The 18362-nt window shown below is 44.6% G+C and overlaps 2 protein-coding genes across 4 annotated transcripts in view; both read left to right on the forward strand.

The window, feature by feature from the left end:
* The first annotated feature begins 1431 nt into the window (after nucleotides 1-1431).
* Nucleotides 1432-6824, forward strand: LOC144529301 (E3 ubiquitin-protein ligase RNF115-like). 2 transcript variants are annotated; one of them, XM_078268310.1, is made up of 10 exons: nucleotides 1433-1553; nucleotides 1662-1866; nucleotides 2834-2892; nucleotides 3079-3136; nucleotides 3222-3433; nucleotides 4085-4153; nucleotides 4257-4335; nucleotides 4578-4671; nucleotides 5308-5423; nucleotides 5679-5890. In XM_078268310.1, exons 2-10 carry the CDS (start codon nucleotides 1789-1791, stop codon nucleotides 5799-5801), a joined length of 888 nt encoding a protein of 295 aa, XP_078124436.1. In that variant the 5' UTR covers nucleotides 1433-1553; nucleotides 1662-1788; the 3' UTR covers nucleotides 5802-5890. The 2 variants fall into 2 exon arrangements, with proteins under 2 accessions (XP_078124435.1, XP_078124436.1); XM_078268309.1 differs by lacking the exon at nucleotides 4578-4671 and having other exon boundaries at nucleotides 1432-1553; nucleotides 5679-6824.
* A 769-nt stretch (nucleotides 6825-7593) lies between these two features.
* ash1l (ash1 (absent, small, or homeotic)-like (Drosophila)) overlaps nucleotides 7594-18362 on the forward strand; it is a 28960-nt gene continuing 18191 nt past the window's right edge. For both annotated transcript variants that reach the window (XM_078268385.1, XM_078268386.1), the window contains exons 1-4: nucleotides 7594-7844; nucleotides 8784-8878; nucleotides 11756-12549; nucleotides 13801-18208. In XM_078268385.1, the coding sequence (XP_078124511.1) occupies nucleotides 11941-12549; nucleotides 13801-18208 (5017 nt within the window). In that variant the 5' untranslated portion in view covers nucleotides 7594-7844; nucleotides 8784-8878; nucleotides 11756-11940. The remainder of the gene's footprint in view (nucleotides 7845-8783; nucleotides 8879-11755; nucleotides 12550-13800; nucleotides 18209-18362) is intronic.

The raw sequence follows: 18362 nt of genomic DNA on the forward strand, positions 1-18362 counted from the left end.
ACAGAAATTCTCATACACAAACACAGTCCTTCAATAGAGACCTAATTTATTGATATTAATAAATAAGGTAATACAAAGGGTATTATATATGTATTTAAAATATAAATATTCCAATATAAATCTAGCTTACTGTGGTGTGCTATGATGCCAAGTGGCTCATGCCGGCCAGAAACCTCAGTAACCATGACGATGGGATTTTATCTTTGATCGTTGGTGGCTTTCAGAAGGCCCAGGCCGAGTTCCATGTCCAATCAGGTCGTTTGGCGGAGTTCGCCACCGGAGTCATGTCCAATCAGGTCGTACGCCAAGCTGCCACCAGTGCTGCCACCAGCGCTGCCCAGGGGGCCTTCACCGCACCTCGATAGAGAGGGACAAGAGGGGTAGGGAGGGTAGGGAAATGGAGGAGGAGGAGGGCCCTTTCAGCTTAATGGAGGATCTGTTTTGTATTTATTTCCCCACTGGTGATTAGAATTTGTTTTAGGGGGGTAACTGAGTCTGTATATTTACCTAAGTAAAGCAACTGAACTACAGGGCACGTGCATGAGACAGAGGTGGAGTTTACAGGACAAGTTAGTTACATTGGAGTCAACAAATAAAAAAAAAAGAGAGTTTGAAATGTGAAAAGAATAAGATGCCTAAGCTGTATGAAATGTAGCGCAGTGAAGTGTCAGTGAATGCAGGGAAAACACTTTTGTTGTATGAAAAGACAAGCTGTGTGCCAAGTCGGACAGTTCTAGCCTGGATAGTTCCCATTTTTTAATGACATAGTCTAGATGTACATTGTGTTTATGCAGGGCCATGTTTGAGTTGGAGCTGAACACTGACATGTTGCCATTCTAACATTTGATCCATAACTGAGTGGCTCAACTTTGGCCAATGCTAATATTTTGTGGCTTAAATGTAAACTAACAAAGCTTTGTTATTATTCCAAATGAGAATGCGTATTCACTTATTTGCCAAAACCTCTTTTTACTGTAAAGATTATAAACGTGTTGTTTCAGTTACAATATATAGGCTACCTGTCACTGTTTTGTTGGTGCTGCTTTTGGTTATTGTTATTATTACAGGTCACTCTCTTGGTTTTAATAAAAATGTGATGTCATGCTTACACAGTCTACTACAGTTATTAATGCATTGTGTCATTGACAAGATAATTTTCAAGATACTGTGTTTTGAAATTGTTTTAATGTGTTAATAGACTCAAACCTCCCGCTTTAAGCAAGTTCAGTATCATAACATATTTACACTGATTATTTGTCATAAACTGACATTTTATAGCTGGAATTGCGTTGCTAGGAAACCGCTTGGATCGAGTTCTGCACCGAAACAAGTTAGTTACAATCTAGGCAGAGGATTCAATACATTTGAACCAAATTTGTGTTTAAAAAAAGAGAGGATCTCACTTAAACGTTTTTTATTCTCTAGCGACACCCAACACACTTGAAGGAAACTACATCCGTGATCCAACTTGTTGCTTTTGGAGCTCTTGGCTTCTTTTAGCAACTTGATCTTTGCAGCAGTGACCGAAGCAAGTCTTGATCTTGACGCCGAAGGTTATTTATATATTTACTAATCTATCCTTAATAAACTTTATTATAAAGGTGAAACTGAGGAGGGTGTTGCCTGCTCGTTAACGATATGATTGTGCTATCTGTCTACAGACGTTTTTCTGACATATCTCACGGGCACCAAACTCTCCGGGACTGCTCGGACCCGTTGGACAACCGAGTGAGACTTTTATGGGCTGCTACACGGACGTCAGGTCAGGCACTGTGCGTCACCGTGAAGATGGCGGAGGCTGCGGACACACCACAACACAGGTTTTTCTGTCACTGCTGTAAATGTGAAACAAACCCCAAAATCCCGGTGAGTCACTTTGGAGAGTGTTTTTATTCCACACGTGCTGGCCTGAGAATAACCCACGCGAATGGATGGAGTGATTGCGATTTTTTAGAGCTCTTTATTTATTTTTGAAAGTAGTTAACTGCGTGATTGCTTTTTTTTTTTAGATGTAATTCGTGGGATCACCAAAGCACACATATTGCAGCCTGTTGGTGGTTGTTGTGTGTAGGCTACAGCATGCGCCAATATCTTACATTAGAGAGATAGAGGGAGTAAAAGCTGGTGATTCACGTTGCCATATTTAGAAGCACCACTGTTGGCGACTGTTGTCTTCTGTCAACTGCGTGTGAGAGACGTAGGAGGGGCTGGCTGGGTGTCGCCACATGCACCAGAAGCGCTTCTTAAACTGTTACATGCCACAGAGCCGCAAATAGGTGCCTTTAACCCCTGGAGCGCGATTAGTTGTGTACCCTTCCGTCTTAGTGAAGCGCAACTGAAAGACAAAACTGATTAACTTTTACTGATTTAGCTGGAGATTAATTTCTGCAGAGGAGCGCGCTGTGAAAGCCACTGTTGGAGCGCATTTGTTGCGCAGCTGGCAGTTTTCATGGCACGATTACGCACAGATAGGCCTATAGTTACGATGGAGCAAATGCGCGTATGACCGTGTGTGAGAAAGAGGGGGAGAGAGAGAGAGTTAAAAAAGTGCAAAAAAATCTTAACATGACAATGACCACAAAGCCATATCTATAAAGACAGGGATGAGCCCCATCCAACAACAGATGGGATAAACTGGAGCCCGACTGTGGGCCAGACCTTATCACCCGACATCACTCGGCAGCCAGTTCCCAAGATCTTGTCAAAGCCTTCCTAGAATAATGGAGGCTGTTATAGCAGCAGATTAATCCCCATCATTTTGGCATGACGACAAGAAATGTGAGCGTATACATTCTTTTGGCCATGTAGTGTATTTATTTATTTTCTCTTCAAGGAATTTGTATGCCCGAGATGTGACTCTGACTTCATTGAAGAGGTGACAGAAGACTCCAGGTACAGCTCAGTTTTGGTGTTTAAATGTGCTGTTCTCTATATACTCTTGTTTATAAATTTTTTATTAAAGTATGACAGTATTAGAATGCATGATGGTTACTGCAGTAACAGTGCAAGGCTCTTAAGAGTTGTGTGTTTCATTTTAAACCACTGATATCAAATAACAATTTGTATTTCCCTGTTTAGTCTCCTGCAGAATAGCAGATCAGTGGCCAGTGAAGATTCAAACTTGCTTTTCTCAGAGGTATGTCCTTATGGCATTTTAATAAGTACACTCCTCTTTTTCTGAGGCTTTGTTTGACATATTGGTTCTCTGGTCTCTCTCCAAGTTATGGCAGCTGCTGTTTATGGAGCGCTCTGCTCTGCTGTCGCATCCACCCTCATCAGAGTGCGACCCAGATGACAGCGAGCAGGTATCTGCAGGTCAGAGCTGTCTTTCTGTAGTGTCGCCAGGCGCTACTGAGGCCGGAGAACCAGAGTCACCTTCCCAGCCTGAACAAGAGAGGTCATCCAGGCCTGAACAAAGGCCTGCAGTGGAAGGGTGTGTGTGGACATAGTACACAGAAACATAAGCAGTGTGTGCTGAACTCTGACGGTGTAAACATCCTTTAGTATGCCATTAGTGTGCTACTTAATTATTGATTTCTTTCTATTTATGTCTTGTGAGTTACATTACAAGGAACTAAAAGGTAGACATGTAGCCTATAACCAATAACCACCAACATACAGTTTAAACACATAAACAGCTTTTTCTTGTTTCTTGTTCTTATTTCTAGTTTTGTTATAAACAGAAACGACATTAATAGTACCCTCAGTTTTATAAGTTTCTACAAGTTTGAAACTTTTTAATAATGTATACATACACTTCATTACATGGGATTGGTTCGCTTGAAAAGGTGATTAAAGTTGGTAACACTTTTGTAATCTTCCATACTTAAGGATCCCTATGTAAAATTATTATTCTACATCTTATGCAATTATGCAGTATGAGCATCAGATTTACTGTATATATAGTATGCTGTATAACACTCCTAATTTGTGGTGTGCATTTTGACTGCATGCATTAACTGATTTACTAACTCCAATACAATCATAAAGGCATAGCACGAATTTATACTGCTGAATATAAAGTAAAGGTACAGTATGTGTTTTTAAAGCAGACATCTTTGCGGTCTGTTTTTGCCCTTTCAAGGATCGTGCAGCAGTTCTTGGCCGGCCTGTTCGCCAACAGCAGAAACTCCAGTGCTGCACCAGCTGCACTGTAAACGTTTTTTAATTTTTGATTCACATCATTTACTTTTGATTCCATCTAATGTTGTGTGGTAACCTCTCTCTCTCTCTCTCTCTCTCTCTCACTCACTCAGATCCAGCATGCTACAGTTGCACTCAAACCCTGGAGATTATGCGTGGGGTCAGGGAGGTCTCGATGCTGTCATCACAGAGGTCAGTGATATCTATATCTATATTTCTAAGCTTTGTGTTTAGTATGGTTTCCTTCTTCTTCTTCCCTCATTTTATAATGAAACAAGCCCCCTAAAGTTCTGGAACAGTCAAGTTACAAACTGTTCATTTCTTATGCTTTTATCCACCCATTAGGACTCTCTTGTTTTTCCTCTGTTTCCCCTCTCTGCCCCTCATGTCTCCTTCTATATATCCATACTCTTTGTTTCTTCGCACTTACCTAGTTGTTAGGACAGCTGGAGGGCACAGGTCCACCCCCTGCAGAAAAGGAGATGATCTCATCCCTGCCAACAGTTTGCATCTCTCAAGAACAGACAGGTAGCAATCCCAGCATGGCACACTACACATCCCTTTCCCTCCTCTTAGTTTTCCTTCCCATCTCCTATCATCCTTCCCTCCTTCCTCCCATCTTTTCTTTCCTCCTCTTATCTCTTTTCCTGTCTTATTAAATAATCTCTTAAATCGTTCTGTTTCCTTTCCTCTTTTTATCTCTGCTTACGTTTCTATTATTACTTTCTTTTCCTCCTCTCATCCTTCCTTTCCACCTATTATCTATAGGTTATTATATTTTGCCAGGATGCACTACTTCAAAGATAGTGAAAGGTATTACTACAGCCTGGAAACCCCAAAAAGAGTTCTATTTATGTATCACAATGACTCATTACTGTTACTTATTGACCATTTATAAAACAGGTAAAGTAAATGTGAATTGTTGTAAAGTGATATGAATAAATCTTTATTCACACATCATTAAACTGGGTTCGCTAAATGAAATAACAGAGTACTAGCCTACATTACAAAAGTATCACTTTGTTACACTGTAACGATCTATAGAACTGTCTTGCTCATTTGAGGTGTTCATTAAAAAAAAATTTATGACTGGGTCTCTCTGTGTCTATTTCTCTTGCACCACTCATACTTTCTGTTTCAGTTTTTCTTGTTTGTCTCTCCCAGACTGCAGACTGGAGTGTCCAGTTTGTAGGGAGGAGTATTCATCAGGGGAGTCTGTCAGGAAACTACCCTGCCTGCATTACTTCCACAGTGAATGTATCGTGCCTTGGCTGGAGCTGGTAAGAACGAGGAGTGGATGTGATCAGTGGGCTGAGGGGTTTGAATGTCTGTTAGATCTGTCAAGGTTTTCAGAGTGTCACACATCCTTAATTCAGGGCTGTGACGACAACACAGAAACATTTTTGTTACCAATTTTGATCTCAGGTTGTACTGTAGATGCTGTTATATCACTGACTTTTTGCCTGCAGATTAATATGTTTTTATTAATTAATTTATATATTATTTATTAATATGTTTTTCTCTCCCTCTGGCAGCATGATACCTGCCCAGTGTGCAGAAAAAGCCTTGACGGTGTCGACAACAGCCTCATGTCCACATCAGAACCCCCAGAACCTCGCTCCATCAGGACAGAGCAACAGGAGAGGCAGGCAATCTGAGAAACGGGCCAAGCAAATCTACCTCCTTTTACTTTTTTCAAGAGACACGCTTCTCACCTCAGACCTTTCCCTCAGCACTGTCTGCAGTCTGTTTAAATAAAATGCATTACATCCCTCACAGTCATAACTTACAGCTTCAACTCTCACTATTGTACACTCATCTCTGCTAAGGACCTTTATGTCTTCTACTCCAACATCTTCACCATTTTTAGGCTACACTACACACAAAAGGACGTGCAGTTTGCAGATGAGATGTGGAGGTGATGTGTCCTTCTCGCTACACTGCCCTCTTAAGTGGTTTTCTGAACGACTGACTTTCACCACTGGGCTGCCAGTGGTTGTCAAAATGATGTGAATTCACAGAATTATGAAGTAACACTTTCAAATGAAGGCTCTTGGTAAGACTGTGCAGAATGCTAATGCAGAATATTTAGTTTTTCCATCCAATCTGATCCAGCTTTGATATGCTCTCTATATTAAAGCTAACCTTGTGATCCCCACAATGCTTCTTCCATCCCCCTAATTATGAGAGATTCAGTGCCAGATACTGTACATTCATACTGCAGACCTTTTTATTGGTCTAACAACCAATCTCTTGAATAATCAGCACATTTAAGGCTTTTCCATGTTCCTTTTGCATTTTGTGGTCAGCACTGTTGTAACAGCTTAATAGATGATTTCATTTTGTCATTTTTTGTTGGATCTTGAACCTTAATAGAATAGAATACAATAGAAAAAGTTACTTTCAATATGGCAGTATATGTAGAAGAATACATTAGAATATAGTCTTATCCAATGAAATAGAACAGTGCAGTTTATCATAGATTTGACAGAAATATAAAATCTCTGTTTCAATACAGTAGAATATGATTGTTGGCTATGGAGCCAAATACAGCAGTATAGAATATGCTGAAACAAGTCATGTAATTGAACATTTGTTGGTTACAGCTTCTCAAATGTAATGATTTCCTGCTTTCCATAAATTGATATAATTCTAAAATGAACATTTTTGGGACAAAACAAGCAACTTGTGATAGGAACTCTTTTTTTCTGACATTTTATAGACAATATCAATTAGTCTGAACAAATCATGAACAGATTCATCGATAATGACAATAAGCAGTTGCAGCTCTAACAGAATATAGTAGGTGGCTACTGTAATACAAACAACTTTATAGCACTGCAACTATTTCTTATTTTCATGATCGACTAGTTTATTTTTCGATTCAGCAATTAATCATTTAGTTTAAAAATTGGCACAAAAAAGGTGAAAAATGCCCATCACTAGGCCTATATCTAATCCCCAAATTGAAACCTTGAGATTATTGTTTTGTGTGACCCACAGTCCAGAGATAAAAAATAGAGAAAAGCAGCAGATCCTCCCGTTTAAAAATGGTTGCAGATTAATTTAACATCAATAAACTGATCGATTAGTAGACTAATAATTCAGCTATAACAGAAAAGAAGAACTAACAACCTTATGGAGCAGAATGATTTATGTATAGACAAAAGTGCTCCCGTTGCCTCCTCCCGTCTGTAGCCTACTGTTTACTGTAACGTTATGTTGCAACTGGCACCACCACAGTTGACTGTTGCATACCAGCAAACACACCCTCAACCGGCCGAAAACACAGTAACCGAAAATAGTGAAATAATGAAACACATACATTTTTGTCAATGACCAAGGACCGCATGAACCGCGTACGACCGACATTTGCTCTCCTCTCCTTTCCTCCCCTCTCCGCCCTCCCCGGTCCTCCCCCCTCCCTCCCTCCCTCCTCTCTGGGACGAGAATGCCCGTGTTGTACTGACACAGAGCGATACGGGCTGAGTAGACATGGAGGCCCGATTAACGAGAGAGGCCCGTGCTGACACATCCAGGCCTAGCTAACGGCGCGTCGGAGTGGATTTCGGAGCATCTCGGGAGATATTACGGATACCAGTTGCTGTCAGGAAAAAGGATTTTAACACCAAGGAAGAAGAAATAGAAAGAGATCCATTTCGGGTCTCTGTTGATTCAACGCAGCCGCCATTTTGTTGACAGTTAGTGTTTTTTTAATAACCTACACGGCGCTGCATCTGTTATTTTATAACCACTGGAATTTAACTCGCCTCGTTTTTCGCGAGTGTATTTCTTTCGATTTTACTGTTCGTTTGTCTTTGAATCCACGTCAGAAGATTTTTATGGTTTAGCTGACATGCTAGTGCATCGTTAGCCGTCGTAGCTGAGATGTAGTAACACGAGTGCCTACGAGAATGTGACGGAGATGTAAGATTATGTGCATCACTTGTGCAGGGTTGTGTCAGATTCACTTGGTTTGTAGAAATAGTTTGAAAGCTGTAGGCGTTAGCCACTCATTCGCAGCCTACATACAGTGTAACGTTAAGTTCAAGCTGTGCTGGGCGAAATTTGCCTAAATCGCCCTCAAACAGGCTGCTGATAGATGGCTAGTTAGCTGCTGCCAGTGCCATTGATACCAAATGTAGCACAGGCTGTATATTATTGTACGGATGATAGCTACTCGCGTGTTACAAAATAAACAAACCTTTCATAATGCACGGGTTATAAAGCGCCAAGTGACCACCTAATCCCGATTACTTTACCGCCTTGCCTATTATCCTAAATATTATAGAAATAATGTTACATATTTTTTGGGGGATGCTTAACATGGTGACACTCAGTTTACACTATCGCAACTTTGTGTTTTTGAGGTGGCAAGGTTAACTATAATGTTTTGTACGTTGAAAAGAGCTGTGTGCATGATTTCTGATTGGGATTTGCGTCTGCGTTCAAGATTATTACCTTGTTACAACCTAGTTGGCACATCTGAAAACAGCATAAACATTTATTATGCCATTGTAGCTTGAATACCTCAGATTGTCGCTTTAGCTCATTGTACATGTCTTTGTTTTATATCTTAAAAACAACATTGATATAGCCCAAATCTGACATTTTTCATGTTTTGGTGTTGGGCAATTCAGCACTTGGAAGATACAGTATGTGTCCACCACGTTGATACACACGAAGGGAGGACACAGCCAAATAATGTGAACACCGTTTCTGGACAATTACAGAGGTGGGTGAATATCATATTAATATGATGCTTTGTAATAATTTGCTGATTTATTGTTGCTGTTGACATAACAGTGTAGGGCGCAGATTGCTCACTCTTAGTGTTATCAGTCCCTTCAGCCCTGTCAAGTAGATGTTTGCTAAATTATTTCTCGACTGCATGCATTGCAGTGTCACCTTAGCGACTTTCAGAAACTGCAAGAGCATGTCTCAGTCCGGATTTCCTTTCGATTGAGACAGTAATTATGAGTATGACAAAACGGGGAGGAATTGTCTGAGTAAATTAGGGGTGATGCGTTGGCAGAGGGGCAGTGTTGAATGTATGAAACCGAAAGCAGATAACGTTATTTGGTTTGTTCAGCCCTTCGCTAGCAAGCTACGTTTTTGCATAACACGAGGGACAGTGTAATTACTTAAAATGTGATACACAAATGTTATGCAGTCAGTGTATTTTAAAGCAGTTAATAACACAGAAGGAACTCCTCCGGGCTGCTACAGACTGAGGATGTTTGCAGGGTGCTGCTCTGACTGACATCTGTCATTCCGGTCCGATTTATTGCAACCTCTACCACAATTCGTTTATCTTTGAGGTTTAAACATTATAGCCACCTCTTTAGTTTAAGGTCATGGTGTGTTAGAATCATGTTTGAACACTCGCTATTAAATGAAAGAAACTAATGGTAGCAGTAAAGGAATTTGGCTGCTCTCCCCCCTGAGCACGGCTCTGTACTAATACCGATAGAGTAAAAGCCCTGGGAATGACACGGAGTTCTAAGGGCAGACGCCAGTCCTCATGTGAATTATGTGGGGGTGGGTGGGTTGGATACTATTGCTATGACCAAAGGGAAATCAGCAGTTATGAACAACGTGTGCAAAAGTGAGAAGGGAGGGAGTAAGGGGAGGAAAGAAATGGGAGGGGGCGCGGGAAGTTGTTTACTACGTTCCAGTCTGCTCTGCCATTTATTAGGTTGTTGGCCTGATATTGATTATTGATTCTCCTGTTTTTAATTTTCATTTCTGACATTTGTTTGTGTTCTATATGTCCGTCTTTCTACTTTAATTCCTGATTATTGCACTTAAAGTAAAACTAAAGAACAGGCAGGCATGATTGATATCTGTCTTTAAAACCAGTAGTGCTGTCATTCTCATGTTTTGCAGTATGACTGTAAAAAACGAAATGACTGCAGTGTAGTGTTAACTGCTTTGTAAATACAAAAGTACCATGATGCTAAACTTGAAAATTATATGGTTTAGTGTTACAGCTTATCAGTCACAAATTAGAAAGCGATTTGGACCATTGTCAGATCATTTACAGGAGAACAAGTGCCAGTAAATGACCTGGCTTAGCTTGTTAGAGGTGAGAGGAATGTTTTGACTCTCCGGGCAGCTTTTTTTTAGACTTGTGTCAGTAGCCTCTCACAGAGTTAGGTGCTACAGTGGCTTATTTTTGGCATAGCTGCTGTCAGGCAGCGGAAGCAGCTAGTATCACTGCAAGCGCTTAGTATAAAAGAATGGGGAGAACATTTGTCACTCTGTAAGAGAAGGACACAGGGAACAGAGTTGGGGGGGGGTGAAATGTGTTTTTGATTAAAGTGGGAACACAGCGACTTTAGTTTGTGTGCTGTTACTACTGCTTTCCAAGTTTGCGAAATAGAGGAGGATAAGGATGGAAAAGCTTAAAGAAAACGGTGAAAGAACACAGAGATTGATGGAGTGTTAAAGAAAAGAGGGAGGTGTGATTTGAGTGTGGTATGTGTAGCGAGGGGGAGTCTGCAGTTTTGAGGCGAAATGGAGTGAGTAATTGAAGTAAACACAGAAAAGTGGGCGTGGAGGAACCACAGGCCAGACTCTAAAAATCGGGCTGCGTTTACTGTGTGGTTCAACAAAAAAATCTCTACTACTGTTTTCCACAGTCATAATCCAAAACAAACATAGTGTAAGACTTTGTATAGGGTAGATTTCTTTTTTTTCCTCTCTTGCTGTGACACTAGTGATGTGTCGACTTGTATGACTTTCCTCAGGCCCCATTAAGTGGCTCCTTTAGTGCTCTCCACTAATGTAGGGCGCAGAGAAACCGCCGGCACATTGACGCTCTATCACTCACTCTCAGTTGCTGCTGGCGAAGGCTGGGAAAGGCGGCCGGATCCTCTGTCTAGTCCCAGAGGGCCCAATATGCTGAGGTCACAGTTCTGAATTGCCTCCAAATGACTTCACCCAGTGAAAGCACCTGCTTGGGGGCGAATCCGCATTAAATCACTCAGTGACCACAGGGAGCTGTAGACAACTTCATTGAATTGGGCTGTCCTCTAAGGTGCACAATTAAGAAACCTGCTGCTCTCTGTTGCTGCTGTGCTAACGTAGGGTATGAGCACTTTGCAACAATCACAGGCACCTGTTTTCACTGCAACTAATGAGGGAATTTAAGGGATTGCTCATTTGACATCTTACCCTGTAACACCTTATAAGGATGTAGCAGCACTGTGGGATTAACTATTGACTCTGGACCTTATAGGCTTTGCAATTCTCAGGTGGACAATTCAGAGTCCCTGAGCCTAAGGTTACATTTCTCAGGTAGAAAAGCCTTGTCTGTGTAAATAGGTCACACTGATATAGGCCGTGATGACAAACACACCATAAAAAGTCCCCCAGACGGGATGAAGGACAGCCTCTACCCAAATAGATGATAAAAAATGGTTGCCCTTCTTCTGCTTTCCACCATCATTCATTATAAGATGTTTTATACTTCTCAGTTGCAGGGCGCTGCTTAAAACTGTCAATATTTGGTTGATGTTCTGTGTTGCGGTGACTAATGTGGAGTTTGTTTTCCCACCCACCCCCTTTCCATCTCTCTCCCTGCTATACCTGTCTTTACTCCCTACAGTTGAAGGACGGAGAAAGAGGGCTGGACAGCCGAGGAAGGGACAGAAGCCACCTCGAAAGCTTCACCCTCACCGTTATCCCCCTCCCCCTTTTTCCCCTTAACCCCTATCCCATCCCCCAACAAAACTCTACCTGCTATCCACAACATCCCCTCCCTAGTAAACCTGCACACATAGTAAAGTTCTGATGGATCCGAAAAATCAGGGGGGAACCGCGACTTCACCCCCTCTTCTCTCAGGTGTCCCCTCAGGGGAGCGGGAGAAGGAGGGAGGGGGTGGAAAGAAAGAAGAAGAGGAGGAGAAGAAGAGAGACAGAGAGAAGGAGGGAGCTGCCACTGTCTCTGCTGGTGCAGGAGGGGCAGGAGCAAGTGGGCCAGGAGGTGCCGGTGGTGACCAGTCCCATTTCTCCATCAAAGAGAGCAGCCTGTCTGAGGGCAATGTCAAACTTAAGATTGGCCTTCAAGCAAAACGCACGAAGAAGCCCCCTAAGATCTTGGAGAATTACGTGTGCCGACCAGCCTTCAGGGCCACTGTGAGGCATACGGGGCGTGGAGGAGGCGGTGCTCGTGGAAACCGTGCAGGGGCTACAGGTGATGGGGCAAGCATTCAGAGCCAGAGTACTTCAAATGGCAGGGAAAAAGATAAGGAGAAGAGTCCCAGTGTCAACAGACCAGCCTCATCATCTTCATCAACTCCCTCTGCTAAACCTCCTACGCCACCTCCTACGGCTCTTCCTCCCGCCAGCATTACCACCCTGTCACCATCCCAAGTGAATGGGAGCGCTCTGGCAAAAAGGGTAAAGACGGAGAACATTGTCAATTTATTTTGATTCAGCAATGGATTCACATTTTGCCAAAAGTGAACATTCAGTATTGACAGCCAGCATGTCCACCAATAGAAACAGATTGCATCATATTCTGAAAGCCACGCCCATCAGAGGGGAAAACAACTCTCCGCTCTCCATTGACTTGTATTGTGTCAAGGTGCCTCCTCGTCACTTCCATCTCCTAGCAAACAACAGAAAAATGCCTAAAAGCTGCTGTGTGGTGGGATGCGTATGTGTATAACCCCTAACTTAAGTTTTTATAAGCTGCTGACCCGAAAAAAACTAACTATATGTCTGTAAGTTAAGGTAAGAAAACGTAATGTTGGGCATATTGTTAGGTTAGTGTCAGGATCCCAAAGTCTCCCCATTCTCTCTGCTGATTCCTCACGTCTGTATCCACGTTTGTCTTCATAAAAGCTCAGTTTTTCGTGTCGACAGCTTATAAAACCTGAAGTTATGGGTTCTTGACATTGTTGGTAGTGAATATCACCACATTGCTGCTTTTAGGCATTTTTCTGTTGTTTGCTAGCATACGGTATTGATGAGAAGGCACCTTTACGCAATACAAGTCAATGGAGAGCGGATAGTTCTTTTCCCCTTCTCCCTCCTGTATATTTGTTTTGTGTACATCCTTACATCCTTAAAATGTTATTAGTCAGTCGTCAGTAAGGCAGTGGTCCACAAAAAGGTTACCGTAGTAATCACCATGTTATTGCACAGATAAAGAGCAGAGCATAAATTGTTCTTTAGTTTTCTTTGTGTTCTCTGTTGTCCCTATTCCTCATGCACCGCCCCCTCCAATCTCCCTCAGTCTGTGTTGTCTATCCTCTGTCTCTGCACGGCCATGTCCCCTCCACCCCCTCTCCTGCATGACCCCCTCTCTAGCTCTCCCTCTCTGTCCCCAATCTGACCCTGATAAGTGTTATTGAGTTGAGTGTAACTTCCCCCCTGGGCATGCCTGGGGAGCAGCAGACAGAAAATCTTATCAATGTATTGCAGTTTGTAAATGGGTATATAAACCTATTTCTGATTAATAGTTTGTACACTACAGTGTATGACTTTTAAACATGTGTTCAAGTGTTTAGAGAAAAAACTGGATACAGTATATACATCCATGTAATTTAGAAATTAGACAGGGTATTTCTTAAATTAGTTACCCAGTAACCACCTATTAATTCTCATTAATAACTTGCCATCTTCTTCTATTATTTTTTTTTGTAGGGTTCACCAAAGATGGATTGCAAGTCTGATACAAAGCCAGACACGAAAGCAGCCACCACCACATCTGAGAGACCCCTTAACCTTCACCGCCCTCCACCAGACAGCAAAACGCATCCCTCTGGGAAGAAAACACCAACCCCACAACCTAACCCCCGGACATCTTCACCTTCTCCACCACTACCTGCATCAAAAGAACCCAGTTTCGAAGCTGTTAAACCTCCTCAATACAGCTACAGCACTGAAAGTCAGAGAGACAAGGACAAGGGTGTTCAAAATTGGGGAGCACCCACAGTCACTGAAAAATTAGCTCAACTCATAGCGACTTGCCCACCATCAAAGACCCCTAAGCCAGCCAAACCTGCAAAGATTGACCCCGCTCCTCCTCTCCCAAGCTCAGGCTTTATGGCCCCCACAGCCAAGCAACGAGACAGGGCTATGGCCAATAGGAACACATATTCAAGAGTAGTACACCTTTCTCCACCACCTCCTGTATCACGGCCACCTGGTCGGCCCTATGGTTCTAGGAACAAGGACTGTGTTATGGAAAATCTCCCCCCCCTGACACCACTGAGACAGGAGGACACAGAAGGGGCTGAGAAAGCTAGTAGCAGCAGCAGCGGAAAAAGCATCAGCAACAGCAGTAGTCGCAGCAGCAGCCCAGCACTCACCTATGGCATTAAACGCCTGTCAGCCATGTCAATGGAAAGCAACAATGACAACAGTAGCATTTCTAAGCCACAGTCCCGTCCAGCTCACTGCTTGGTCCACACCACATCTTTGCCATCTTATCCCATTTCATCCTCTTCTAGCACTTCAACTGAGCAGAGGACATTGAGTGCAGTAAGTCACCTGGGCTCCCCTGCTCCCTCACAAGGACACCATGCACGAGAGAGTCCTGCCTTGGCAGAGGAAAGCAGCGCAAGTGAGAGGGAGCAGGACAGTGACAGCCCTAGAGACTTAACCAGGTGTCCTCCTCCAACAGGAACAGGAAAGCCAGAAGGGAAAGACAAGGGGGCTAGTAATCAGTCACTGCGAGTTGAGAGGGGGAAGAGCTCTAGCCCAAGTAAGCGAAGTCCCAATCGTGATAGTAGCAGACCTGGTCGGACTTGCAGTCCCCCTGAGCCTGTAAGACAACGGGCGTCTTCTTCACCAGAGCCAGATGGTGATGAAAGCCCACCAACACCTCTTAGAGATGATTCTCCTGATTCATCCATAGACTCTCCAGCAGAGCAGGACAGCAAACCCCTTAAAAAACGCAGAGGAAGGAAACCCCGCTGGTCCCGTGTTATGAACAAGCCGCAGGGTCAAAGAGCAGGCCAGGACAGTCCCTTCGACCAGAGCAAAACCACCTTGCCTTTATCTTCAAGCTTGGAAATGCTGTCGCCACCGGTTAAGAGACCTGTGGGCAGGCCTCCAAATCCAAATAAGGTCAAACCAATACCTGTGCCACAAAGTCCATCGTCACAGCTTTTCCCACCACAGCCTAAGAAAAGGGGAAGGCCAAAGTCCAAAATGCCAAGGCTTGATGCTCCGCCCCGTGGGTGCCTTACTAACAAGCTGGCCCCCTCCAAGGTCTTTTCATCTTTAATGAAGTCCAAAGAAGAGCAAGATCCCCCTGTTCTTCACCCAGAGGTGGACCTGAACCCCCCTAAACCTATGCCTAGAAAACGTGGACGCCCCAAGCGCCTTCCTCCTACCTTACCCCAGGAGGGTCAGCCTCCCACGCTGGCTCCAGAGGCAGGCGACATGGGAGACAAACGGTTCCGCAGCAAAGGAAATGGGCAGCTTATCATGAAAACTATCATAGGCAAGATCAATAAGATGAAAAGTATGAAACGGAAGCGTATTCTCAGTCAAATCTTGTTAGGCCCAAGACCAGAAGACACCCCTAAATGCACCACCAGTGGGGTGGTTGGCTCTGTGGAAGCTGCAACCCAATCGTTGTCCTCCCTGGCTGCTTCTTTTGGGGGAAAACTAGGGCCACAAATTAATGTCAGTAAAAAGGGCACAATATACATGGGTAAGAGGAGAGGCCGTAAACCAAAATCAGCGACTAATGCCACACTAACTCCAGAACCCTTCCTATCCCCAAACACCACTTCCCCTCTTCATCACCATCCATCACAGTCCCAGCAACAGCACCAGCACCAGCTCTCCTCTTCCGAGGTATTTCCCTCCCCCTCCCTCTCACAGTCTAGTGGCGGCCACAGTCCCGTCAGTGATGCCAGCTTTGTGGAGCCAGGCTCGGTGCACTTTGCAGGTCACTATTCTAACCCCCATCATAGCCACAACACATTCTCCTTCCCTCCCCCAACCTTTTCAGCCCCTAATCCTCGCAACCCAGGATTGGGCTCAACGTCATCATCTATGGCCACAGCAGCTTTCCAGAAAAAGTCGACTTGCCGTGGATACCATCACCACCACCACCATTACAGGCAACACTACCATTATCGTAAGCTTTCCCCTCCCAGGCCGCTGCATCCCACCTCCCCTGCCCCCCTAAGTGAGCTAAAAGAAGCCACTCCATCACCAGTCAGTGAGTCACACAGTGAGGAGACAGTGCCCAGTGACAGTGGAATAGGAACGGACAATAACAGCACCTCTGACCGTGGTGAAAAAGCTGGAGGTTTGGGTGGAATTGGGATGCCACCCGGGATGGGCACTGGATTATTAATGCCAGGGGTCATCGGTTCAGCTATGGGTCCAGGGGTGGGCCTTAATTCTAGAGGAAGGCGACGTCACTCCGCTGTGCTTATGGAACATCCCTCACCCTCTCCATCACCCCACGGGGCAAGGTCATCACCCGATCCCAGGAGACCTCACCCAGCAGCTCCCGCTTCCTCCTTAATAGGACACAAGGAGAAACATAAGCACAAGTGCAAACGCCGCAACCATGGGTGCCCTGGCTATGACAAGCTAAAGAGACAGAAAAGGAAACGCAAGAAGAAGTACTTGCAGCTGCGCTCCCGGCGGCATGACCCAGACTTTATTGCTGAGCTAGATGAGATTGTTGTGAGACTGAGTGAAATACGGATAGCACACCGTACAACAGGGCACCGGCTTAGCAGTGGAATAGGCATAGCAGCGGGAACAAGTAGAGTGCCAGGAGTGGGGAGCAGGGCCAGTGGTGGCATAGGAGGCACAGGAGGCACAGGTGGCCCTCCTCCACATCATTATGTCCACAGGGACCTCCTGCCTACAATCTTCAGGGTTAACTTTGGCAGCTTCTACTCCCATCCTGCATACTCCTGTGACCCATTGCACTATGTTCGTAAACCAGACATGAAGAAGAAACGGGGACGGCCTCCCAAACTGAGGGAGTCCATGTCTGAGGTTCCTTTTGTACCTGGGCTTGGATTCCCCCTCTCCAGTGGAGGCTTCTACCACCCCTCATACAGTGTTCCCTACTCCTCTGGGCCTCTGGGTTTGGGCTATTACAGAGGCTATCCTCCAGCTAGCGCTCTATATCCCCACCCACACCACCAGTCACCCCACACAGCCCCATCCCACCACTCTCATCACTCACCGTCTTTCCCCCCTCCTCCCCCAACATCTTACATGCATCATCACCACCCTTCACATCTCCTGCTGAACCCCTCTAAATTTCACAAGAAAAAACATAAGCTGCTTAGGCAGGAGTACCTGGGAGGAGGAAGGTCCCCTGTCCTGTATCCACCTATGTCCTCTGAGCTTTCCTTCAACTGGCACCACAAACACAAACACAGACACAAACACAGAGAGCGCTGTGCTGAGGAGGACAGAGAGGAAGCAGCAAGAGGAGGATCAGGGAGCCGGGCTAGTGCAGGGATTTCTGACAGTGGAGCACCAGGGAAAGGGGAGCGAGTTGGCAGTTTAGGAATGGCAGAGTCTTTACAACGATGCCGCTTTGGACGAGACACCTCCAGCACCAGTGCCAGCAAGCAAGCTGCTTCCACTTCTGCCAACTCCCCTTCTTCTTCCTCATCCTCATCTGCAGAAAGGTACAAGCGCAAAGAGAGCTCCATGTCCTGTCTAGGCCCCTCCAGGCTTGCACTCGGTAGCAGCTCAAAAGGTCACCACCAAGTAGAGTCATGGTTCAGGATGGGCAGCTCTAAGACGGACTACTCTAAGCTTTCACAGAGTCGTGTGGCACCTGGTCAGGGTCCCTTCTCAGATGGACGGGCTGAAGACCAAGCAGGCTGCTCAGACAGCGAGGATGAGGAGCCCCTCAGCCCCACGGAGGATGTAGAGCCTGGAGCCCATGATTCTCCAAACCTTACAAATCTGTTTGCCTCTGCTCTCACCCGTACTACGCTGAAGGGGGGCAGGAGCAGAAAGACTGAGGTAGTCACAGAGTGCCCCAGCTTCTCCCGCATGGACCGGCCGATGAGGAAGGAACACTCAACATCGGCAGAAAGGAGAGAGTTAGGTAAGTCTAATTTTTTTTTGTTTAATTGTAAATGTATTTGAATGTGCTGTCTACAGCAGAGCATCCACTGATTAACTGATATAGGCTATAGGTTACAACAGCATCTGCATAGTTCATTTTGAAAAAAGAAAAGACTGTATAGTAACCAGTAACA

The sequence above is a fragment of the Sander vitreus genome, chromosome 14, assembly GCF_031162955.1.
Source record: "Sander vitreus isolate 19-12246 chromosome 14, sanVit1, whole genome shotgun sequence".
NCBI lineage: Eukaryota > Metazoa > Chordata > Actinopteri > Perciformes > Percidae > Sander > Sander vitreus.